The sequence below is a fragment of the Pelodiscus sinensis genome, chromosome 1 (assembly GCF_049634645.1).
Source record: "Pelodiscus sinensis isolate JC-2024 chromosome 1, ASM4963464v1, whole genome shotgun sequence".
NCBI lineage: Eukaryota > Metazoa > Chordata > Testudines > Trionychidae > Pelodiscus > Pelodiscus sinensis.
In genome coordinates this window covers 26,637,733-26,664,953 of record NC_134711.1, presented here as the reverse complement: position 1 = coordinate 26,664,953, position 27,221 = coordinate 26,637,733, and the positions used below count along the sequence as shown (strand labels likewise).

The following is a 27,221-nucleotide window of genomic DNA, read 5'->3' as shown; positions in this document are numbered from 1 at the left end:
CTGGACCCTCTCCAATGCATCCACATCCTTTTTGTAGTGGGGGGCCCAGAACTGGACACAATACTCCAGATGTGGCCTCACCAATGCCGAATAAAGGGGAATAATGACATCTCTGGATCTGCTGGCAATGCTCCTCTTAATGCAACCTAGTATGCCATTAGCCTTCTTAGCTACAAGGGCACACTGTTGACTCATATCCAGCTTCTCATCCACTGTAACCCCCAGGTCCTTTTCTGCAGAACTACTACTTAGCAGGTTGGTCCCCAGCTTGTAACTATGCTTGGGATTCTTCCGTCCCAAGTGCAAAACTCTACACTTGTCCTTGTTAAACCTCATCAGATTTCTTGTGGCCCAATCCTCCAATTTGTCTAAGTCACTCTGGACCCTATCTCTGCCCTTAAGCGTATCTACCTCTCCCCCCAGCTCAGTGTCATCTGCAAACTTGCTGAGGGTGAAATCCATCCCCTCATCCAGATCATTAATAAAGATATTGAACAAAACCGGTCCTAGAACCGAACCTTGGGGCACTCCGCTAGAAACCGACCGCCATCCTGACATCGAGCCATTGATCACTACCCGCTGGGCCCGGCCTTCTAGCCATTTTTCTATCCATCTTACCGTCCATTTATCCAATCCACATTCCCTTAACTTGCTGGCAAGAATATTGTGGGAGACCGTATCAAAAGCCTTGGTAAAGTCAAGGTATATCACATCCACTGACTTCCCCATGTCCACAGAGCCAGTTACCTCATCATAGAAGCTAATCAGATTGGTTAGGCACGACTTTCCCTTTGTGAATCCATGCTGACTATTCCTAATCACTTTCCTCTCATCCAAGTGCCTCAAAATGGATTCCTTAAGGATCCCTTCCATGATATTTCCAGGAACCTAGGTTAGACTGACTGGCCTATAGTTTCCTGGATCATCCTTCTTCCCTTTTTTGAAGATGGGCACTACATTTGCCTTTTTCCAATCACGCGGGATTTCTCCCGATCTCCAAGACTTTTCAAAGACAATAGCCAACGGCTCCTCAATGACATTTGCCAACTCCCTCAGTACCCTCGGATGCACTAAGTCCGGACCCATGGATTTATGTACGTTTAGCTTTTCTAAATAGTTCCTGACTTGTTCTTTACCCACCACGGGCTGTCAAACTTCATCCCATCTTGCATCACTTAGCGCAGAAGTCCAGGAGCTGACCTTGTCCGTGAATACAGAGGCAAAGAAAGCATTGAGTACTTCAGCTTTCCCTACATCATCTGTTACTAGGTTACCTCCTTCATCCATTAGGGGCTGCACACCCTCTCTGATCACCTTCTTTTTGTTCACATGCCTGTAGAAACCTTTCTTGTTATTCTTCACATTCTTAGCCAGTCGCAATTCCATTTGCGCTTTCGCCTTCCTGATAACCCCCCGGCATTCTCGAGTTATACTTTTAAACTCTTCCCTGGTCATTTGTCCAAGTTTCCACTTTTTGTAAGCTTCCTTTTTGTGCTTAAGTTCACCAAGGATTTCCCCTGTAAGCCAATCCGGTCTCCTACCATGTTTGCCTCTCTTGCTACGCGTCGGGATGGTTTCTTTCTGTGCCTTCAATAAGGCTTCTTTAAAATACTGCCAGCTGTCCTGGACTCCTTTCCCCTTCATGTTAGCATTCCATGGGATTCTGCCCATCAGATCTCTGAGGGAGTCAAAATCTGCTTTTCCGAAGTCCAAGGTGTGTATTTTACTACTCTCTTTTCTTCCTTTCATCAGGATCCTGAAATCTACCATCTCATGATCACTGCTTCCCAGGTTGTCACCCACCTCTGCTTCCCCTATTAGTTCCTCCCTGTTTGTGAGCAGAAGGTCAAGCTGCGCAAGGCCCCTGGTCGGATCCTTCAGCACTTGTGTCAAGAAGTTATCCCCAACATTCTCCAAAAACTTCCTGGATTGCCTGTGTACTGCCGTATTGGTTTCCCAACAGATGTCAGGATGTTTAAAGTCCCCCATGAGAACCAGGGCCTGCGATCTGGAAGCTTCGCTCAGTTGTCCAAAGAAAACCTCATCTACCTCATCCACCTGATTTGGTGGCCTGTAGCAGACACCAACCACAACATCAATGCTGTTGTTTGCTCCTTTAAACTTAACCCATAGACTCTCAACAGGTTTTTCTCCCTCTTTATACTGGAGTTCAGAGCAATCCTAGTGCTTTCTTACATATAGCACAACTCCTCCTCCTTTTCTGGCTGGTAATAGTTGAACTTAATTAACCAGCCCTTCAGGTTTTCCAGTATCCAGTGTTTTCCTTTTGGAGAAGAGGTGAATATTTTGCCACTTAACTGATAAGAGATTAGGAACACACCGAAAACAAAATTGTATATACAGTATGTAAGCTGTTTTACAACTGATTACAGTGAAAATAGTAATTTCTGATCAGGGTAATCTGTCTTCTTCAGAATAATGAACACTTCAATCAAAAGCTTCAAGGGGTAGCCAAGTTAGTCTGTTACAGGGAAAAAAAACAAAAACATGTTCTGGTAGCACTTTATAGACTAACAAAACATGTATATGGTATCGTGAGCTTTCGTGGGCACAGCCCACTTCTTCAGATGACAGAGTTATAAGTTTAGAATATGTACACCTGAAATAAATAGGAGAGGGGAAGGGGAGGGGCGAGGGAAGAAAAAGAAAAGGGTTGGGAGACAGAGTAAGTATCTGAAGATTGAATAGTTAAATCGAAGCAGATAAAAATAAAGTCAATAAATAGACTTCCATGTCAGGAAGGATACCACACAGAGTGCTGTTTGCACCTTCAATGGTTGTTAAATTGGTGGTGTCCCAACCAACTTGCATCACGATTGAGTCTATTAGCATGTGAATTGAATTTGTGGATGAACTCTAATTCCAATGTTTCTTCTTCGAGTGGCCCCGGGGGTGCTTCACTCTAGGTGTCGGGTCCTGTCCTGGCACTGCGACTCGGAGACTTTTCATAACTGTGCTTTGCCAGCTCGCGCGTGCGTGCTTCCCCAGAATAGCATTTGCGCCTTTGATCAGCTGTGCGTGAGCCGGAAACCGTCAGTTTCTCTCAACTGGCTCAGGTCACGGTCGGAGCTCCCTGAACTCTTTCTTCAGTGATGTTTTTAGATAGTTCTCTATCTGTAAATAGTTGAAGTTTAGTGTTAGTCGTGTTCCTGTTACTTGTTGTTCTGTTTAAAAAAAAAAAAGTTTTTCTCTCCAAACCGCTTCTCTTTGAGAAGCGCAACAGCAAAGCGCTAAAGTGGTGAAATTGACTACCCAAAACGGGGATTACACAGGCATTCTGTTTCTCTAACTGTGCTGACAATGCCTGGATCAACTAGCTTTAAAAAATGCTCAGTGTGCCATGAAGCCATGCCAATGGCTGACGGCCATGACACTTGTATCAGGTGCCTGGGGGAAGCTCATGTCCCCGAAAAGTGCACCCATTGTCGCAAGGTAACCTCAAGAGCCCGGATGGTGCGGGAGATAAAGACAAGGCTGTTAATGTTCGGCAAGGCGTTGCAGCCTGACCCGATCCCTCCTGCAGCCACAAAAACCTCTGAGCGTAAGAGGAGAGCGGCTTCTCCGGGACCGGCTGTCTCAAAAACATCAAAGCCGTCCCCAACGCGCTCTCTCCCTGCGGCAGCCACAACATCGGCAGGGGCTTCCAAGGTGACCCCTGGGGGGTCCGGACAACTTACCGGGGCTGGCATGAGAGAGCCTCCACCGACGAGAGTGAGAGCGGCTTCGGCGCCGACATTGGGAGCGGTGCCGCAGCTGGCCGGCAAGTCTGCACCGGCTTCCGCTGTGTGCTCCCTGAAATTGACAGAGGCGCCGGTGCCGCAACTAACCAGCTGCTCTGCACCGGCTTCAGCGTCACTGGCTGTAACGGCACCTGCCTCACCGGCCCCGATGATGATAATGGCACCGTCCCCTCCGGCACCGGTATCCGAGGCAGAACATTTCGATGCCTAAGCCTCGGCACCGTTGTTAACCCTGGCACCAGGCATTCTACTGGCACTGGCATCAGCGCAGCAAGAGCTGATTTTCCCGGCACTGCTTCATTTCAACTCGGTGCCTGGCTCCCCTGTGGCTGTGGGGATAGATGAGTCTTCAAGACCTAGGAAGTCATTGTCAAAGACCCATTATAGGGACAGGTCTTTCTCCAGCTGTTTCACCAGCAAGGCATGTTCACTATCCTGACTATAGTGTTTCTCCTTCATAGATCACGTACAGCCGGCGTAATTATAGGGACACAGTGTACGTAGAGGCACGTTTGTCCCGTTCACGATCTCGTTCACCCTCCCGATTCTCAAGGTACAGGTCTGTTAGGGTATGTCTACACTACAAAGTTAATTCGAACTAACAGACGTTAGTTCGAATTAACTTTGATAGGTGCTATACTAGCGCTCCGCTAGTTCGAACTTAATTCGAACTAGCGGAGCGCTTAGTTAGAAGTAGGTAAACCTCATTGTACGAGGACTAAGCCTAGTTCGAACTTACTAGTTCAAATTAAGGGGTGTGTAGCCCCTTAATTCCAACTAGTGGGAGGCTAGCCCTCCTCAGGTTTCCCTGGTGGCCACTCTAGCCAACACCAGGGAAACTCTACTGCCCCCCTCCCGGCCCCGGACCCCTTAAAGGGGCACGGGCTGGCTCGGTGCCCGTGCCAGGTGCAAGCCTGCCAGCGCCCAGCCAGCAGACCCTGCACCTGGCACGGCTCGAGCCAGCCACCCGATGCCCCCCAGCCCTCCCCCACTTTCCGGGACCAGGCTGGCGGCTCCCGGGAGCTTGCCCGGGACCGCAAGAGGCGGGCACCCGCCTGGTCCAGTGCAGACATCGTGGACCTCGTCCACGACCTCCGCACTAGGCACAGGAAAGCGGCCGTCTAGGGCAGGAGAGCTGCCAGCCTGGCCACCCAGGAGTAGGTTTGCATGAAAATCAAGGTGGTCCACTGAGAACCCCGACCCTGAGCCCTGAGCTTAGAATGGCCCTACTGGGTCAGACCAAAGGTCCATCTAGCCCAGTAGCCTGTCTGCCGACAGTGGCCAACCCTAGGGACCCTGGAGGGGATGGACCAAAGACAGTGACCAAGCCATTTGTCTCGTGCCATACCTCTCCAGCCTTCCACAAACTTCGGGCAGGGACACCACTCCTACCCCCTGGCTAATACCACTCCATGGACCCAATCTCCATCACTTTATCTCACTTCTCTTTAAACTCTGTTCTAGTTTTAGCCTTCACAGCCTCCTGCAGCAAGGAGTTCCACAGGTTGACTCTTTGCTTTGTGAAGAACAACTTTCTGTTATTAGTTTGAAGCCTGCTATCCATTCCTTTCCTTTGGTGTCCTCTAGTCCTTCTATTATGGGAACTAATGAAGAACTTTTCTGTATGCACTCTCTCCACCCCACGCGTGCTTTTATAGACCTCTATCATATCCCCCTCCATCTCCTCTTTTCTAAGCTGAAAAGTCCCAGTCTCTTTAGCCTCTCTTCATATGGGACCTTTTCCAAACCCCTCATCATTGTAGTTGCCCTCCCCTCTCCCAGCTTCCTTCTTCCCCTCTCCCACCTCCTTTTCCCAGTCTCCCCCAGTTTTGTTCAATAAAGAGAGATTCTATTTTTGAACACAATTGTCCTTTATTTTGTACATCAGGAAGGGGGGCTAGGGAGGGGTAAGTGGAAGGAGGTGAGGGAGGAATGGGGTACGAGCCCCCGATGGGGAGGACTGGGCTGGCTCTGCGGGCTTCTGGGGGTGGAACCTCTCCTGCAGCCCCCCTATCAAACCATAATTTCGATAATTATTCAAAACTAGCAGAGTTAGTGCACCATCTCCCAGACAACAAGAAAGCACTCCTGAAAGCAATAGTACAAGAAGGGTACGCATCATGTAGCACTGCACTACAGAGTGCCATGGATGTGGCTGACACAGCGGCTCGAGCCACTACTACAGATATCACCATGAGGAGAGCATCATGGCTTTTGTCAGCAGGTCTCCAAGGGAGATACAAAACAAGGTTGAGGATCTACCGTTTGACAAGCTTAAGCTCTTTGCAGCAAACACCGATGAAGTCCTTCACTCGGGAAAAGACTCACGCACCACTCTGCATACACTTGGGATGTACACACCTTCCTTTAATCGTAGACGTTATTTCCCTTACCAAAGGAGATACTATTTAAATTTTTCTAGACAGCAAACATGCCTCTTCCAGAACTAACGTCCTAGGCAACGTCCTCAGTGTAAGCGGCTACAGCAGAGCCATTCGACCAATCAGTCGTCGACTAAGCAGCAGATTTGACTTGCTTGTCGAGGCTGCAAGCCAACCACCCATAATCAACACGGAAAATGAAACTCTTCATCTTTTTCACCATCGCCTACGATCAGTTTATCATCAGTGGTCCGCAATCATTATGGACAGATGGGTGCTAGAGGTAGTACAGTCCAGCCTTTCCATCCCCTTTCTCTCTGTTCACCCTACCACTCCCCCTACCCCAACCCTCTTCAGGGACCCCTCTCACGAGCAACTGCTGAAGCAAGAAGTTCAACGTTTGCTCAGCATCGAGGCAATAGAGAGAGTTCCCAAGCAGTTCTGGGCAAAAGGCTTTTATTCCTGATATTGTCTTATACCAAAGAAGTCAGGAGACTGGAGACCCATTCTAGACCTTCAAAAATTAAATGGGCACCTTCAAAAGCATCGTTTCAAGATGGTAAACTTACCAACTATTATTCCGTCGTTGAACAAAAGGGACTGGTTTGCAGTCCTCGACTTGCAGGACGCCTATTTTCACGTAGCAATTCACGTGGCTCATAGGCATTTTCTTCGCTTCCAATTGGGGGACGAGCACTATCAATACAGAGTTCTATCATTTGGAATAGCATGTGCTCCCAGGGTTTTCACCAAAACATTAGCAGTGGTCGCGGCCAACCTGCGCAGACTGGGGGTGACAATATCTTCCTATTTAGATGATTGTCTCCTCGGAGGCACGACGTATAAGGAAACATGCCATATAGTTTGGACAGTATCCGATGAATTTGCTGTTCTGGGCCTTCTCATAAACATAAAGAAGTCGTCACTAGTTCCATCCCAAAACCTCATTTTTATAGATGCACGGTTTGATTCAACCATGGCGCGAGCATACTTACCAACGGAACGTTTTATGGTAATCAAAGACCTGGTACACACTGTGGTGCATGCTCCAACAATTCCCACATGTGTCTGTCTATAGCTGATGGGGCATATGGCTGCTGCCACCATCGTAGTGTGCAACGCAAGGTTACGTTTTTGATGCCTCCAGCACTGGTTAGCCACGGTTTACATTCCGGCGAAACACAGTGTTCACAGGCCAATAGTGGTGCCACAGTATGTCTGGGAGTCCCTTCAGTGGTGGGCCAACCTGGCCAATCTTCTTATGGGTGTTCCATTTAATCGCCCGCAACCTACAAGACAAATAACCACAGATGCCTCCCTGACGGGTTGGGGAGCTCACATGGGCAATCTCACGGTCCAGGGACACTGGTCGACACAAGAAATGCTACTGCATATCAATGTGCTCGAGTTGAGAGCGGTGCGGCATGCTTGCAAGCATTTCCAATTGCACATTCAGAATACAACGACCAGGATTCTAATGGACAATGTGGCAACCATGTTTTATATCAACAGACAAGGAGGTGCCTGATCCCGTTCTCTTTGCGCAGAGAGCATCCATTTATGGAATTGGTGTATCAACAACACCACCATTCTAACAGCTTCGTATCTTCCAGGTGTCGACAACTTAATAGCGGACTCTCTCAGACGGAGTTTTCCACACGAACAAGAGTGGGAGATTCGCATGGACGTGGTGACTCGTATCTTTGCTCAATGGGGGTTTCCGTCAATAGATTTTTTTTGCGACAGAACTCAATTTGAAATGTCCCGCCTATTGTTCAAGAGCCGGAATAGGACGTCACTCACTGGGGGACGCTTTTCTTCTCCACTGGTGGAGGTCGTTACTATATGCCTTTCCCCCGGTTGTCTTAATTTCCAGGGTTCTCAAGAAAATCAACACAAACAAAGCCCAGGTGATCCTCCTAGCCCCGGCATGGGCTCGTCAGCCTTGATTCTCAATGCTCCACCAGATGTCAGTGAGAGCGTCATATCCTCTGCCTTCTCTTCCGAGTTTATTGACCCAGGGCAACGGATCTCTCAGTCACCCGAGACCTGAAGTTCTGCACCTCACGGCATGGATGCTTGTTGGTTTACCGACTCCGAGCAATCCTGTTCTCAGCGAGTCAAGCAAGTGTTGATGCATAGTAGAAAACAGTCTACACGAACTGCTTATACGGCTAAGTGGTCCAAATTCCAAGTATGGTGTGCGGATAACAATGTAGACCCTTGTTTCGCAACCCTACCTTGTATATTGGAATACCTCTTTCAGCTGCATGACAACGGCCTGACAGTTGCATCTCTACGAGTACACTTGGTGGCAATTAATGCATTCCATCATAAGGATGAGGATGTTTCCTTGCTCGCTCACCCTATTCCAAAAAGGTTTCTGAAGGGGCTCTCGAATCTTCATCCCCCGCGGAGGCCTCCTCCGCCTTTATGGAGTTTAGATCTAGTCCTAGAAACTTTGACACGTCCTCCCTTTGAGCCCTTGGCTACAGTGACGTTACACTTACTTACTGTCAAGCTTCTATTCCTCCTAGCCCTCACTTCGGCTTGCAGAGTGAGTGAGAGAGCAGCTTTTATGACCTCACCTCCATATACAGTTTTTTCTAAAGACTCGGTGACATTGAGGACTCATCCGGTGTTTATCCCGAAGGTTTCTTCTGAATTCCACATAAATGAGACAGTAGTTTTACCACATTTCTTTCCAAAACCCCATACCTCACCATAAGCAGCGCAGTTGCATACATTGGATATGAGAAGATCCTTAGCATTTTTCATTGACAGAACACGGGGTTTTAGGAAAACAGACCGTTTACTGGTATCATTAGCGCACCATTCAAAAGGACAGCCTCTAATTTCTCAGCGTATTTCGAGACTGATAGTTTCATGTATATCCATGTGCCCCTCGCTACGAGGGAAGCCTCTCCCTTCTCTTCCGAGGGCTCATTCAACTAGGACAGTTGCTACTATTACGGCCTTTCTGAGCGGAGTGTCCTTTCGTGACATTTGCAGAGCCGCAACATGGTCTTCTAACGTGACTTTTATGAAGCACTATGCTATAGTCGATCAGTTTGCTTCAGACTCTTCTGTGGCTACAGCAGTACTTAATCGTGCTGGTAGTCTTGATTCTGGAGTGCTCTAATTCTGTTCTGGATACTGCTCCGGAGTCACCTAAAGTGGAACACCCACAGGGCCACTCGAAGAAGAAAAAGAAGTTACCCTGTGAAGTAACGATTGTTCTTCGAGATGAGCCGCGGCAAGCCCCACTCTCTAGCTGCGCTGTCCAGCGATCTGCACATCGCCTGAACCCGGCTCTTCCAGGTTGTAATCTACTCGCCACGGGCGAGTAGATTACATAGTTTGTCGAGCCCTGGGCATGTATATTAGGCTTTATCTTGCTACCAGGCATGCCGATGGCCGGAGGGGGTCAAAGAGGGCATTTGACCCAGGGCGTGGCAATTCAAAAAGGCACATGTGGCTCCTGGCCACTGCTAATTGCTTCTGGAGCACAGGGCAGTACGCTTCAGAGCCTAGCACATCATGCCCCGGGTGACTCTCAGAACCAGTAGAAAGAGGATGTGTAGTCTGGTCAGTGCAGAAGGCTGGCTGGCCCCAGCCCTGCCCCTTCTGCCTTAGGTCCCACCCTCTTCTGGGAGTGAGGAGGTGCCCCCTCATATTGCCTTGTGGCCTGGCAGTCCTGTTGGTCCTCTGCTTGCTACTGATGCACTGTACTGATTAAATGCTCTAGCCTGTATTACTTTCATTTGCCATCTTACTTCTTGGGTTAGACCTACCATGATTTATACTACAGTTATAACATTTTTGTAAATATTTTTAGGATAATTTTATCATCTCTCTGTTGTTATCTGTTAGGACACTAATACCTCTACAGAACCATAATTCTATGTGTCAGCTATTAAACTATCTGACTATTCATTTATGTACAAGTAATACAGAATCAATTCTGTTTTTGGAAGTCAGTACAAGGTACTTGGAAAGAACATAAGCATCCTGTAACTCCAGCTGTTCATGACAAAGTGTTTAATGTAGATCAGCAAACCACTTTTTGTGCTCTGGAAATATACCTTTGTGATAGTAAAGACATTGGCAAAAGTAGGACTGCTTTTTTCTTCAAAAAGTTCCACAACAATTTTGCCCTCATGTTTTTCTCCAAAGCAAAACTTGTTGGCAATGGGAAGTCTGCAAGACTGTTTTCCAGCTTTCATTGAATAATGTATCTATGCTAAACACACTAATTCTGAGATGTATGTGCCATTCTGCTAGTACAATCGATGTTTGTTTTCCCCGCCCTTCAACATTGATCTCTCTCTCCACAATACAATTTTGTTCCCAAGAGAGAGACTAGTTTTTGTACTTATCATGCTTAAACCTAGACTTTAGCTATGCATACAAAGTAAAATTCTCTTAGGATTAATGATGCACCAGCTGTGTATTTTGAACCTTTGTGGGAAATAAAATGTGAACTATTTTTTGAGGGTAGAAAACAGTGTTGTGAGAAGCAAATGGATGAAAAAAATGATTTCAATATATTATTTTCTGGGGTTGAATACTTTATCTGACTCCTCCCCCAAGATTAAATATTTGTGTTGCCGTGATTCCCCAGGCCACAATTCCTGCAATTTAAGTAAATAGGGGAGCTGTGTACTATTTGTTAGACATTTTACTTAAGCAAAACATTGTGGATCAAGTTTCTCTTTTATACAGTGTTAAAGTGTAACATCATGCAAATGGCTGATTAAATACTTTATTTATACATTCATTCCATATAAAGAAGATCCTGGTCAAGGTGATCTCTGATATATTCCAAAAAAAAAAACTACTTCAGTAGTTATTTCCCCTCCCTCCCAAGAACTAATATATACTGTACCTGGCAGCTAAAAATATTACAAATCTTTGAAGTTTCCTACAAGAGCCTTCACAAATAGACATAATTATCTTATTCCTTGAATAATATATTAAGTGACTAGTATTTAAATTAGCTATAGAACAAATTTAATACCACAAAAATGGTTGAATAATTTATTCAATAAACTCTAGTAAAATTCATCAAATAAACTATTCACCAAATACTATCTAGTCTTACTTACTATCGCTCCTTTTCCTTTCTATCTTTAGTCCTCTTAGTCCTATTATAGATCACAGTGGATTTTCCTTAATAACCTTCAGTATCTGTTTCATTCTCATTTTCACTGTTTTTCATTCTATGTATTGTATTCTCCACCCTTTTCCCATAATATTTTCTCCCCCTGCCTCCAATATCTGTCTTCATTTTTCTTATTAATTCCACTAATCTTTCTTTTTCTTCTGCTCGCCCACCTACACGTGAGGCTTGGGAATTTTACCACACATTTAATTGTCAGAGGACTAACCTTAGTAGCTATATGATCCCTTTTCATGATCAATGCTTATCTCCTTCTCTCCCCTCCCCTCCACATCAGAGGCCTTGGCTTCTGAAGTAATTCAATATTAAAATCTCAGCTTTCATTTATTAAAATTATGATTCAAGCCCTTCTGGTTGTGATGAAACAACTACATGTCAAAGGTTATGTTCTTTAGAGATGTCTTCTTGAATCTGCAGGCCCCTGAAACAATAGCGCTAAGAAGGATAACTGTACCGTTCATTTCATTCAAGTCTGAATTTTGAAACTCATTCCTCTTGGATGTATCTGTGCAGAGGGCTTTAGTGGAGTTAAGTCACAGGAGATCTTGACACTGTCTTCTGTTCAGTTGGGTTGGGGTGGACTAAATACAACTCAATGGAAGCCTCAGGTAGGCACCCTGCATGCCACTTAAAGTGACCTGCTGTAGGAATCATGCGCTCTCTGCGCACCATGTGCTCCAGCTCGGGAAGGGGATTTGCATGCTGTCCTTGCCCCAGCACAGTCTCTCAGCTCTTATTGGCTAGAAATCAGCCAATGGGAGCTAGCGGGACCTTCCACAGGCAGCACACGGAGAGCCCCCTCCAAAGAGTGCCTGGCAGTCAAAGAACACATGGCCCCTGCAGCAGGCCACTTTGAGTGGCATATGTGGCATGGCAGGCAGGAACCTTGTCTAAGGGTCCTGCCGGACAGCTGGCCATGAATAACATAAGACACGAGCCTGCACCTGGCATCCCACCTCTAACTTTGCACTCCTGCCCCGTCATAACCCAAACCCACATCACCTCCCCTCCTGCACCAATACCTCCTCCCAGACCCTGCACCCCACTTCTCTGTCTCCAGTCACAACCCCCTCCACCTCTAGGACTCAGCACATACCCCTGAACTGCCACCTCCTGCACCCTGGCCCCAGATCACAGCCAAAGTTTCCTCTAATCCAGTGTTTCTCAAAGTGGTCTGCGAAACCACTTTGAGAAAGCTGTTAACTGGCTGCCCTGGTGTGTTTACTTACCAGCACCGCAGTCACAGAGCCTTGCAGCTTCTCTTGGCTCTGGTTCACTGTTTGCAGCCAAGGGGAGCTGCGGGAAACAGTGGCTCAGCCCACCCCACTTCCTGTGGCTCTCCTTGGCTGCAAACTGGAGCCAATAGAAGCCACAAGGCTGTGTGGACACGGCACCAGTAAGTAAACACAGCAGCACAGCCAGTTAACAGGTTTCTCACAGTGGTTTCATGGATCGCTTTGAGAAACACTGCTCTAATCTTTTCCATCCATGTGTGGATTTTTTCCATCCATGGGCGGAAAAGAATTGTATATGCACGAATGCATGTGCAAATGTAGAAACAAAAGCTAGCTGTGGGTGCTCTTCCAATCAACTGGGTGGCACTTGAATCTCTCCTGAGTGGCCACATAAGTGCACAGCTTACAGTAATGGTGGGCAACCTGAAGCCCATGGGCTGCATGTGGCCTACTGGGGCTCCACTTGCGGCTCGTGGACCCTTTGCCTGACCCCCTTCCTCATGCACTTCTTGTGCACTGGAGCCCTGCACTTCCTACTAGAGATATAAAATCCTGTTTGCTTAATTAACCTTTTAAGTGCTGTGTTTAACTGGTTAACTGCTTAAACGTGGGTGTGGGAGGGATGCTCTGGCCTGCTGGACTGGAGCGGAGCAGCCCCACACTGTGAGCAGGAGCTGCTTCAGCCCAGTTGCTTCTGGCTGGGAGTTGGCAGCCTGGTGCAGGGCCAGAAGTGGTGTGGCTTGGGCACTCATTAATGGACTGAAAACATAGCCATCCTTCTAAAAAGGAATCTCACAAGCCAACTACAGAGAGTGAGTGCAAAATTGACCTGCATATGCAAATTTGACACTGTTTCCCTGGGGTTTAACAAAGACACTAACTGGATGGCCTACTATAAAACCAGTCTTCCTTACATTTAACGTGTCACTGACATCAAAAGCCAAGTATAGGACACTTCCAGGTCACTCAATTAGCCTTATTGGCATTTCCACTACTATTGGCAGGTACATTTTCCCCCTCTTCCTTCTTTTTCTATTATAATTCTGATAGTCCTCCCTTTTTTTCCTCCACTCAAGCTCATCTGAAGAAGTCTGTTTTGCCCACAAAATCTCATGATACTCTCTCTCTATATATAATATACTTATTAGTTTATAAGGTGCTACCGGACTACTTGTTTCTGAGACAGTGATTCTCAATATTGTACAGTATTTTTCATATGCAAGAATTATTGAATTTGTAGCTGGTAGTCTGTTGGATTAATTTCCTTTCTTTTCTCCTCTTCTCCCTCTGATGTTGCCCTATGTATAACTCACGATTGATTGAGTAATGAACTAGAAAGATCAAAATAAATCAACTCCTCCCTTTTTTTCCTTTTCTTCTCTAATCCCTGTTAGGACACCAATCATTTGATGATAAATGAAATGAGCCACCAAACTCTAGCATGTTAACTTAAATATTGAAATGACACCTCATTATGGCTAAATCATGAATCATTATACTGTTAGACATTACCTTTTCTCTCTTTATCTCTGTAGAATCCTACTCAAGTGGGAACAGCACTTCAGGTTTTCCATAACCTTGGAACTTTGACGGATACCATTTCTAATGTAGTGGATGGGTACTGTGCATCTCTAAAGGAGAACATCAGCAATGCTTTGGATATCAAAGTTTTGACTCAGCCATCCCAGACAGTTACAAGAGGTACAATGTGGGCATTTTATTTAATTTACAGCATAACAGTCTCTGGTCATTTGGCAGAAGTGTTCAGTCATATGGGAGGAAAAATCCTTAGCATTCTTAGGTGTTCATCATAGAGACCATTAACCTGTTTTGGGTTTGATTCTACCTTAATAGTGTTTGTGAAAGACCACAAGAGAGTGGCATATCACTTGTAAGCAGAGCAACAAATCTGACGGAACACTTTTGTCAAATAATAAGAATCTCTCAAAGTAGTATTTCCAGCTTGGGGGATTACTATATCATATTAAACTGAGGTTCCCTTCACGTGGCACCGTGAAGCATTGAAGAACATAAGTGCAAAACTGATTTAAATGTCAGATTTTAATTTGAAGTCTCTACAACAAGGTTTGTGATTAGCATTTTGTGTTGGAACCATAATAAGGGCATATAGTTTCTTGAAGAAGAGGAAGGCTTAATACTTAAAGAATGTCATATTTTTCTTATTCTAATATACTTGGGCCAAACTGTTCAGGTGAGTGCCTATACCCTTGCTGCAACTAATTGTCCCACTTCACTCTGCCAGTACATCTTACAACAGTGGAGAGAAGTACATTGGCTTTGTTTTTTTGGCTGAGATGAGAAGCAGTGAAGTAGTTAATAAAGCTAATATTTAAAGTATCTTCACGGTGCTTCAGAGTTAATACTTAATTGAGGTGATTGGGGCTGTTCTCTCAAGTTGTCCGTGTCTGTTCAGCATTTCTGAAAGTCAGGCCATTTCTTTAGGTTTTATGTTTTGAAACTCATTGAGCTGGGCACTTGCACTGGACAGCATCAGTCTTGATTTTTAAATCCTGAAATAGGCTGATATGTTACCTTCAAAATATGTTTAGGTGGCCCTGGCCGAGCTGTTATGCCAACACCAGGAAACACTGCAGCCTTCCGAGCAGCCCTCTGGACAAACATGGAGAAGCTCATGGATCAGATCTGTGCAGCCTGTGCACAGGTATTCAGTCCCTATGTTTCCTCTTCTACATTAGTCAATTTTTGCGTATGCCACATTAGAAAACTGAAATTATCCTTGAAACAAATTCTCTTGCAGGTGCAGCACTTGCAAAAAGTATTGACAAAGAAGAGAGACCCCGTTTCACATGTCTGTTTCATTGAGGAAATAGCTAAGGTAAAGTTTTCATTTTTCAAGCGGAATAACTTCTTACAAAGACAGAGAGAGTGGTTCTTAAGGAAAATGTGGTAAGAGGAGCACTTCAGTTATAGTTATGAAGTTCTATAACAATTTTGTAATTTCAATAATGAGATACTAGTGAAAGTCAGACTAGCGTAGAAAAGTGCATGTATGGGCTATTTATGATCTGTGGGGTATAATGGTAGGGCACGTACATTTTCTTGTAATAATTGCTTGTGTTTTCTTTAAAAGAACCGATAAGATGCCATTGTCAGTTTTTATTAGTGATCATTATTGTCATCCCATAATATACTGTGTAGTTTGAATAATTAATGTTGTGCATTAGTTTTCATAGGAAAATATGTCTTCATGTGGTATCTAGTGTTCTCAGCCATCTGTTTCTCTATTTTTTTGGCAATTTCTTCTCTGAAAAAATAATCATGGCTGTTCTTTTCCCTACAAAGGCACAGATATGAATGCCCATTCTTGTCCATTCATTTGTATTGTTTCTATTCTTATTTGGAATATTTGATTAATGGTCTCCTTTAGGGCTAGAAACAGCAATATTGAAGCCGTTTTGTCTGCATTATTAAATGGGGAACAACAAAAACAAAAGAAGTTTTAGGGTCTGGTTTTTATGCAGACATCTCCTTTTCTGTGCATATTTCTGAATTAATAATTCACATGGATTTAATTTCTGAAATGGTCTTGGAAAACTATTCATGTGTAAATACTTCTCGACAGTAAAATCAAATAATAAAGGTTTAGCACAGTGAACATTCTTGTCTCGTACTTAAGCTCACTCTGAAATACATGAGTATAACATTGCCAGACACTTTTACATTTTTCTGTAAGAGGAAATGACTAGTATTTTCCCCTCTCTTTAAAATCCAAAGAATTGGATAATCTTTAGGCTGGGAAACATCTCTTCATACCAAAAATTTGCTCTTGCAAAAATGATCCATTGTTCCTTGGTTTTCACAAAGCGGCTCTGCAATAAACCAGACTCTTAAAAAGGAAGATGACCCTTCAGATAAAGGGGCCAATCCTGCACATTGAGAAGTTGTGGAGTAGTTTGGATGTGAGAGAACTCATGTAAATGAGCTTTCCATCTTTCATACAGAATGAGCTTTCCATCTTCCATACAGAGCAGCTTCCTCTCCTGGATCTAGTGCTTTCCCCAGTGTCTCTCCTTACTTTTGAGTGGTGGCTGTTAGATGGGGAGAGGACTCTCCCGCTGCTCAGGGGAGGCTTAGGGGAAATAGGGGTCAGGAGGAGAAAGAGAGACTGGCAAGTCTTTATCATTGTGTTTAACACAGGTAGAGGCGTTAATTAGGAAAAGACTGGCAGGTAAATGAAATACTGTGTTCTAGTACATGAAGCATTGAACCTCAGTTATGAGGTACTGAACACCCTCTCCCATTAATTTCATGTTGTGTGACTGAGCCTATATTGCCACCTGCATTTTCCAAATAATATGTATTTGTTTCTCGATATTTCTCCTTCTCGATTAGTGATCTCTCAAACTCTGCGATCATCTTAAAGGAATATAAAACAAAGCTTGATAGTTCTTATTCTAGGAATGAGATAGATAATACAGTATTAGTTTTTCTTACGACTCTTTATCTTTTAAGAATTAGCCCAGCCTAGAATGGTGCTGTTTACTACGTCCTTTCTCATTCAAATACTATATATTAAAGTGCTTCTGTGGGCCATTATCATATTAACACCCAGTGGGAGGTCTCTGGGAAAAAGTATAGTGCAATATCATAAGGTGAACGTATGAAATGAAGCCACACAAATCAGTGTTGATGGTTTTCAGCCAAAAACAGTCAAATACTAGTCACAGCTAAAATTTGGGAAGTCATGTAAATGTACTTAGTTTGAGCTGTACAGACAGCTATCTAGGGGAGCAAAATTATGATGTGTATTGCCAGTAAGAAATAATCCCAGCACTGAGTCATGAAAAGTGTGTATCTCATAGTAATCGAAGTCATAGCAAGTTCACAGCTGACACTATCATCTTCAGGACATCAGAAAAAGGTTGTATTGAGACAAGGTTAGATGTTTTTTGTGTTCAATTTTGCTAGTAAGCTGAGCTAAACAGTGAAACAAACTAAATGTAATAGCATTATGCCCATTTTGTAGGACAGAATGCCTGATGACCTCTCCATTCTGCATTCTGTGCATTAATTACAATTAGTGATGTCAGTATCATTATTATAGTCATCTTCTGCAGCAGCTGCACTACTACTTTGCATGTCCACCTGCTGTCTTGTTCTAACTATGGCAGTATAGGCGCCAGCTGAAGAAACATGAGAGAAGTGATTCTGGGATTGATAAACACATGCCTTTTAATAATAGGGAAACTGATAGCCTTTTGGTTCATTACCCTCTGCCTTTATTTATTTTGTGGGACTTTTTTTGGTGTATTTCTCCTTCTGTCACAGACCACATTTCCCCTAATTCCACATCTGTTGTCTCATTCACCTGCTTTTCTGCCTTCTAATTACCTGCCATTGTAATAATATTTTGTAGTTCTATACCCGTTTCCATCTGAGGATGCCAGACTCTTTACAGATACTAATTAATTAAGATTTACAATACCCATGTGAGTAGGAAAATTCTACTCTTTAACAGATGGAGAAGCTGAGGCACAGGGGCCTTGTTTTCACTTAAAAAATTCTAAATACCTGGGTTCAACACTACAATGGTAAAATACTTCCAGTCTACATGATAGGTAACCTTTACACTGATATCAATGAAACACATGTAAACTTAAAAATGACAAATAATACTGAAAGATGAAGTGAGTTTGTGTACCTGCCAAGATATTCTTTCAGTGATTTAGATGTGAGCTGATGAAAAGTACCAACAAAAATTCAGAATTTTGGTGGATTAATCTCATTTTTTTGGGTAAAGGTTTGAAAAATTGATTTTTTATATTATCGTTTTGAAATGGTTTTTGTAATTTTTAGTTTAAAATTGTTAAGTTTAAACTTTAAAATTACAAATACATTTCAAAATAATTTAATTTGTTCTCTTGATAATTCTTGTTCTTTTCAATTATTTTGTATTCATTTAAAAATAGATTTAATTTGCCTTTAAAGAACTGGTAGAGGACTTCAGCTGTTCTACCCTATTTCTTTTCCCTTTCAATAGCTAGTGACTAATGCTGGTGCGATGAAGGGCGATAGCAAAGCTAAACATTGATTTCAGTATTTGGCTTATTTATGACAGGCCATTTCCTCATCGTATAGAGAAGGCAGAGTTGAAAGTGAACTCTGACTTTCACATACTATAGAGCCTCCTCTCCCACATTCATTTCAGTTAGTGATATTAAAAAGTGAAAAAAAATTAACATCATGACAAACATTTTATGGGTTTTTTTTGTAATTGTGATCAGTGGATATGCACGAAATGGGGGGCCAATAATTGGACACTTCATGAGCAGCAATTTTTCTCTCTCTTTGGTCTTCTAGTGCTCAGATTTGTTGTTAATCCAATTAGACTGCAAAGCTCATCATCTCCCCAGATTTTTTGGGAAGATGGTGTGCTAAGGGCCGAAGGGCTTTGTTGTTGTTGTTTGTTATTTAAAGCACTGGATTTGGACTCAGAAGACCTGGGTCCTAGTCCCAGGTCCTACTGGTCTGCTGAGTGACCTTGGGCAAATGATATCCCTGTGCCATAGTTTCCCCATCTGTGGTGTGTGGATAATGATACCTCCTTCATTAACTACTTCAAAATAAGCTGATTAAACATGCCTAGAGCTATTTTTTGCATGTTGTGGAGAGCTTTTTTTCTCAAACCTGCTGGTGGATATTTTGGCGGATAAGGAGTCTATCTTATATTGTCAGTTTTGGACCTGTAAAATTTCAATGACAGAAAAGTGCCCAATAAATCTGCATTTCCCCAAAAAACTGTCAATTGTTTTTGTGACAGTGACACCTCTCCTCCCTCCCCCCCAAAAAGTAGCTTGTTTCATTTCAGAGGGGAATGTTTTTCATATTCCATTGTTGACAGAATGGTAAATGGTCCCAAGCGGCAAAACTGAAAATCCAGTAGAATTACAACCTTCTCAGAGTTTGGGGGAATATATAATTTCATTTAGATTTCCCTTAATTATTATAGCTATTTTTTAATTTTCTTGTAAAAATTTTATAGAAGCACAAGTGAGCACAGAAACTGTTATTAATTACGATGATGATGGTAGTTATTATTATTATTTTATTTTGCTAATTGCTTAAGTACAGATATGATGTTTGGTGCAATACAAGCCATGAATAAAAATATAAGCCCTGATCTTATTCACTTAATTTTAAACACAAGCACTCCCTATTGACTTCACATGCTTAAAGATAAGCAGATACGTAAGTGTTTGGAGGTTTGGAGCTACCGTTCCTGCTTTTATTCACAGTGTGTTTTCTTTCTAAACCCTGATTGGGAGTTGAACAAACCCTTGTATTGTTAAAGCTCTGTTAGTAAGTGCTCAGTTAACCAGAGAGCTCAATGAACTAGCATTTCTGATATCTCCCAATACAAATCTTCTGTCTAATAACTGGGACTGGTATACTGCCCAGCACATTATGCAATTACATATTCTGCACTCTACTTTAAAGAGGCAGAACACAAATAAATAATCTGAAATCAGGGATTTATTTATAAAAGCAGCTTCCAGGTATGTCATAAGGTCATTACAGATTCAGCCCAGTCTTCTACACCTTTCGCATCTACAATGATAATTGATGATGATGATCCTGAGGTGCCTTCTGAATAATCAAAGAAAGATTAAAGTATGTCAAGTGTAGTTTTAGTGCTCAGTGTATTTTTGGTGATCGCCATCCACTGCCCATAGTGATATGTAGTGTCCTAAGATAATCTACATTATAGAAAACTTTGCCTGGAACCCGAGTGTTCCAAGAAACCAACTACTCTGTACTATAGTACACCTTCTGGATTGGTGGGTGCCTGTATACTACTTTACACTTCATTCATTTGATTGTATTCTAATTCTTTTTTATATGCCATTGGTAAAGTATAACAGTTAATAAATGGCTTGCTGGGTTTCAGGACAAGTGAAAACTAATGTGAAATGACTGGACAGTTTCAGTCTGGTTTCTGGTGAACAAGAATACTCTTAAGAAAACCATTGTTTGCATTAATTATCATTCTTTCCAGTCTCACCAGAGAGGCGAAGGACTAAGTAGACCCACAGAAAAAATTAACTCCTCACCCTGGTATGTGGTTCTTCTTTGAGTGTTTGCTCATATTGATTCCATTCTAGGGGTGTGTATCAGTTGTTGGAGATTTTTGCCTCAGTTGTACTAGTAAGATTGGCAGTAGCACCCTTTGAAGTGCCGCACTTATACATCAGTATATTAGGTGTCACCTGTTCTACACCCTTTTCAGTTCCTTCTTGCTGCCCATGATGGTTGATTGGAGTATCTTCTCCTTGCCTCACAAGTATATAGTGTTTTTTCTCTCAACTCTTCACTATTGTTCTTTGCATATAATTGTTTACGGTAGTTAGTGAGTAAGTAGATGTTAAGTGTTAGTAGTTAGTACCTTAGGTAGCTGGGGACTTATCCCTGAGATGGGGCATGCCTTGGTCCCTGGGTTTTAAGCCCTGTTCTGCCTATAACAGACCTATGCCCATTAGTGATAGCTACAACACCATCTTCAAGTACTTGGGAGAGTTGCACATCAAGGACAAGTGTTGAATCTGCAATAACTTTTGGCCTAGAACCCCAAAAGAAAATGACATTCGTCAGCAGGCCTCCCTCATGGAGGCTATGCTTTGCCTGGTATTGGAGCCTTTCTGCTCTGACTCTGTGCCCACTGCTGATTAGAAGCACACCACCAGCCCCGGTGCCTGCCCAGTACTGTTCTGTTTTGCTGGTTCTGAAGAAGCACCTGAAGAAACAAGAATAGTGATACAGATGTAGCCGTGTTAGTCTGGTGTAGCTGAAGTGCTACATAGTCCTGTATTTTGTTTCTGAAGAAACAAAGCTTTCCAGTCAAATTCCTAGATTCACCTCACTCTTTCAACTGCCTACCTCTTTCATTCAGCCTGGTTGTGGGTGACTTTGGATCACTCAGTGTTCGGCATTATATCTTTGGCTACACCTTGCAATTCTCTGTCATTCCTCTCTACTACCTACCCCCATCCTGTCCCTCTTCAGAGACCTTTGTCATGAGCAACTCCTCGCTCAGGAGGTTGACAGCCTCCTACAGTTGGGGGTTGTGGAGGTGGTCCCTCTGCAAATGAGGGGGAAATGATTCTACTCCTGATATTTTCTAATCCCCAAAATGAAAGGGAGCATAAGACCCATTCTGGCCCTATGGTGTCTCAACAAATATCTCAACAAGTTGAAGTTCTGCATGGCCTCCATCATTCCTTCCTTGGATATGGGAGACAGGTACACTGCTCTTGATTTGAAAGATGCTTATTTTCATTTACATCTTCCAAGGACACAAACGATTCCTCTCTCTCTCTCTTTTTTTTTTTTTTTTTTTTGTGGGCAAACATTATTTCTAATTCACTGCTGCCCTTTAGTCTCTCGTCGGCCACACAGGTGCTCACAAAATATATGGTGCATGTAGCTGTTTTTCTGGGGCATTGAGGTGTCCAGATCTGTCCATAGCTCGATGAATGGTTCATCAAGGGCAGATCTTGGGATCAGGTGCAGAGGAGGCTCTATTTGGTGCTTTGTCATGACCTGGGCCTATTAATAAATGAAAAGAAATTAGTCCTCATACCAGTGCAGTGGATAGAATTAATAGAGTGGCCCTCTATTCCATGTGGGCCAGCGCCTTTCCTCCGGGGGCTCGTTTCCAAGACACATTGGCCTTGATATTGCATGCTAGAGACCACACACCCACCACCGCCCACATCTGCCTGATATTGTTAGGCCGCATAGCAGCATGCACTTCCATGATCCGTCATGTTTGGCTCTATCTCTGACTGCTGCAAGCATGCTGATGTTGGTCTGCACCCCCAACAGGCATGATCTAGACCTGGTAGGGTGCCCGGACCACATCCAAATGTCCTTGGAATGGACAGAGGGGGTTCCTGTCACAGCCCTATCCCTATTGCTGACCCTGGTTTCTGATGCCTTGGACCTGAGCGAGGGAGCCCACCTCAATGCGAGGCCACTCATAGTGGTTCACTTGGCCTGCCAAGCTTTCCTGCCTCATCTGAGGGCCAGGGTGGTCCAGATCCTGATGGACAGCGCTGCCTCAATGTTTTATATCAGCAAGCAAGCTGGATCCCACTCGTCAGCCCTTTGCCAAGAAGTTGTCTGGCTGTGGAGCTTCTGTGTTCAGGATGCAATTAATCTTGTAGCTGCGCACCTCCCCAGGATCAAGAATGAGTTAGCAGACTACTTCAGTAGGTTCTTCTTATCTTGCCATGAGTGTGACAAATTCCTGACAGGGTGCCACCTGGAACTGTGAGACCTCTGACCCACCAGCCTAGCTCCCTCTCTCACTGTGCTGCTATGACAAGCTGCAGACACTCTTCCAGTCTTACAATTCCACATAGGTAGGGGGCACACACAGCTGCAGTTACATTCAAGCTTTCTGCATTAACCAACCATAAAGAAGCTACAGCCAAAATAACCACCAGCATCCCATCTTAGGACTCCAGAACTGTACCATCCTATCCAAACACAAATCATCATGAATTCGTTACCCATGAATTTGTTACTCTCCCTTAATTTGGAAAGGAAATGCAACAGTCCCCCTGAGCCTAGATTCCCATGCATTTAACTCCAAACTTTCTGGTTTAGATTAAAAAATAAAACAAATAATTACCAAAGATACATTGTAAGTAATTATAAGGACTAGCGAAGAGATCAAAGCAGCAAAGGCCACAGCTTTCCTGCCCCAGGTTCTTTCACAGTTGCATATGAGCCAGGACATTTTATTTTCTGTCTTCTTCTCAAAGCCTCAGCGGAGGAGCATAGATTACAAATCTCTGGATATCAGGAGAGTGCTGGCCTTTTACATTGAAAGGACTGAGCAGTTCCAGAAGTAGACGGAGTTACTCATCACATTGGTAGACAGGATGAAAGTTTTTCCAGTGTCCACCTAGAGAACATCATGAATTACTGCCTGAATCTGCTTTTGTTATGAGCAGGCAAAAGTACCTCCATCAGCAATTGCAACTACCCACATGACTAGGGCTCAAGCCTCAGTGGCAGGCTTCCTGACCCAACTGGCAATTCAAGATATTTGCAGAGCCGCTACCTGGTCATCCATTCAGACATTCACATCTCAGTATGCCCTTACCCATTTAAGCCACACAGCTGTAAACTCCAACCCCGCCTCCATACTCACTGCTTTTGAGTCATCTAGAATAGAATCGTCATAAGCAAATCCTTAAAGAAAAAGTTACTTACCTTTTATAACTGTTTTTCATTGTGTTGTTTATGTCCATTCCATTACCTACCCTCCTACCCCTCTATCAGAGTTGCTGACAGGAAAGAAATGACAGAGTCTAGGGCTGGGTCAATTTATAAGTTGACTCATGAGTGCAGCAATTCAGAGGGCACCGCTGCTGACCTGAAGGGAACCACTAACACAAAAATCTCAAAAAACTGCACGTGTGCAGGTATACGGCTAGAATGGAATGGACACAAGCAATATGTTGTAGGGTACAACAGTTACAAAACATGGGTAACCATTCTTTTGTCAAGGTCAAGTTAAAAGCACATTAGAAGAATTCGGGAAACCTTACACTGCTGCCCATACCGGACCTGTTTTCTGGGTAGAAGACAATGTTAAGTCTCTTGGGTGGCCACTGACTTCCTGAAGCATTCGATATATTTTTTTACAGTTAATGTTTATCTTTCATAGGTCTGAGAGAATTAATTTAATGTTTTTAAGCACTTAAAATACATAGGATATTATATTTAAGCTAAATATTTTTACTGCTTGCAAATAGATTTTCTTAGGAATGATCTAAGTGCGCTATTGGTGAGTTTTAAAACTATATGCTCTTAATCTTTATTTTCTAGTTCAGGAAGTTATATTTTTAAACAGTTTTAATTACTTTCTCAGTTGCATAAAACCACCCTTTTTAATTTTGCGCTGCTGGAAATCTGAAAACCATTACACATTTTGCTTAAAGTGATCAAATTCAGTATTATGAAATTCTATGTCCTGCAGTAAAAGGAAGACTTAAAAAATACATTGGTGTTTACTGAATATATTTACCTGCAATAGATAAATTAGACAATAGTTAAATGAATTAATCTTTTTTTTTTACAGTTTAATCTTAACTACCCTGAGAAGATATCACGGCTTTATTCAGAACACATTCTGAATTAGTCTGTTTCTATAATGATGAATTGTACTACAGAAAATGATAGCTTTTGTTCATAGCCTAACATTCAGCAATTATGTTGCTATAGAAATAGTGCAAATGGATTTTCCTTAGTTCAGTCCCACGAGGTTGTGCTGTACAAAATTATTTAATCACTTGTATTCTTGCTTTATTGGTGGGAAAAATATTTAGGTTGTCCTTTAAATATCTTCAGTTTCCTGAGTGATGTTCTCAAATCTGTGTTTCTATAAGGCAGATTTTTGTCTACAGATGGAGAACTCTGTGTGTATTAGTATGCAAAGCCTTATTCCACGAGCCTGCAGAAAATAGCATATATTCTCTGTATTGTTTTACATTTCAAAGAGACTTCACAATAAAGATGTTTTTCATATCCCAGTCAAAATACCAGCATTTTCATAGAAAAAATAAGTTGTGGGGGATGGTTGTGAAGTAAGAACTTGCTTGGAAGCAGCATATCAGAGTGGGTATGGTATTTTAGTGTTAGAATAGCAATGTTAAACACACAGAGGTCTGATAATTCACAGATGGGAGGTTATTGTATTCATTAAGTTTTCAACTTGCATCATGAATGGATCTGCTATTCAGGATGTAATGGAGACAAACACATTAAAAAATAAGTCCTATGTTTGGTACCCTCTTGCATTTATGTCTGATATTGAATATAGTGTGTATTCTTTTGTTCACATTTCTTTCATCTGAATTTGATACAAAATATTAACTTGATATATTAAGAACAGAGCTCTTGATTTCATTTAAGTAATTATCAAAGTTAATTAGTAGTTTATATATGTTAGTCTAAAAGTATGAGAGATGGTCTAATTTTGTTTTCAAAGCTATCTTTAAATCAATTTGCCTCACTGCCACATTAATATTATTGTGTGGTAATAGGGACTGCAAAACTTTGAACATCTTTGTTTTTATGACACTGATGTTCAGCAATTTATTGACACTTCAATATTAGAAAATGGGTTATACTTTTTGAGCTATGGAATGAAGCCAGTTTCATAAGAGCACATGGGAATGCAGTTTTATCACTTGGATTTTACAAGCCTTCAGTACATGCCATCTAAAATAATCTTGTAATCCTCTGAGTAGGCAGCATTAAGCTAAATGTGGAGTCTGTGCAGTTGATTTGAGCAACTACAATACTAATGACTCCAGACTATAAAAGGAATGGACTTATTTCAGTCTATCTACAATATATTGTAATAAGGAAGACTGTCAAAAGGAGAATTTTATATAATGCACAGATATAAAGTCTCTTTAAAATGTTCTTGTTTCCATTGTCATATTAAAATATAAACTAATATTCTATCTTCTGAATCTGAATCCTTCCCATGCTATTATGTCATGTAGGACAGTGTTTCTCAACCTTTCCAGACTACTTTATTCCTTTCAAGAGTCTGATTTGTCTTGTGTACTGTCAAGTTTCACCTCATTTAAAAACTTACAAAATCGGACATAAAAATACAAAAGTGTCACAGCTATGGATGTTAATGTGTAGTCGTTTTCACAATTAACTGATACGCTCTCGCAGAGTCACCTGTCTCCCACACCGCCCTGTGTTGCCTCTGTGGGGTGGGTCTCACTGGCCTAATGGATAAGACCTCAGCCTCAGGAGCCTGGAGTTGTGGATTCTCATCCTGTTCTTCTCTGCACCTCTCCCCCACCCCTTCCCGCATAGCAGCTGGGCAGCTACTACCAGCTTCCTTAGGGCTGGATCTTCCTCTAGGGCTGGAGCAGCCGGGCAACCACCATATGGCCTACCCTGGCCATGTGACAGAGCTGGAGGTGGGCTGCCACAGCGCAGGCTGCCTGCCCTAGGAGCAGCTGGGTAGCCACCATCAGCTTCCCCAGGGCTGGAGCTGTCATCTGCTAAAGGTAGGGAGGGTCCCAGTGGCCTAATAGATAAGACATTAGTCTCTGGAACCTGGGGCTGTGGGTTTGAGTTCAAATCCTCCCTCCACCTCAGGAGCAGCTGGGCAGCCACCACGTGGCCTGCCCTGGTCATGTGCTGGAGCTGGAGCCTGATAAAGAGGGAGCAGTGTGGGATGTGAGGGGGGCAGGCAAGAATGAGAACACATAGGAAGCCATTTTTCTGAGCTACCTGCACCTCTTTCCCTGCCACCCCTCCCTGCTACTGCTAAAAAAATCCAGTGGTTACACGTTTATACAAATATACATTAGTTAGCATCCCTAGTCACAGCACGCTATTACTGAAAAATTGCTGACTTCCGCATTTTACCATATGATATATAATTAACTGGAATAAAAATATTGTATTTATTGTCAGTGTATAGTCTATAAAACAGTATAAACAAATTATTGTCTCTATGGCATTTTAGCTTGCAGTACTTGGCTACTGCTTTTTGTGTATCTTATTGTAAAATTAGGCAAATACCTAAATATTTTGTTTTCCCACTCTGGAAGACCTCAGAGTGCTTTTGTGGTGT

The 27,221-nt window shown here is 42.9% G+C and overlaps 1 protein-coding gene across 2 annotated transcripts in view; it reads left to right on the top strand.

Annotated features, from left to right (window-relative positions):
- COG5 (component of oligomeric golgi complex 5) overlaps positions 1-27,221 on the top strand; it is a 349,021-nt gene that overhangs the window by 231,778 nt on the left and 90,022 nt on the right. For both annotated transcript variants that reach the window (XM_006120390.4, XM_075927034.1), the window contains 3 exons: positions 14,095-14,260; positions 15,130-15,242; positions 15,339-15,416. In XM_006120390.4, coding sequence (XP_006120452.1) covers positions 14,095-14,260; positions 15,130-15,242; positions 15,339-15,416 — 357 coding nt within the window. The remainder of the gene's footprint in view (positions 1-14,094; positions 14,261-15,129; positions 15,243-15,338; positions 15,417-27,221) is intronic.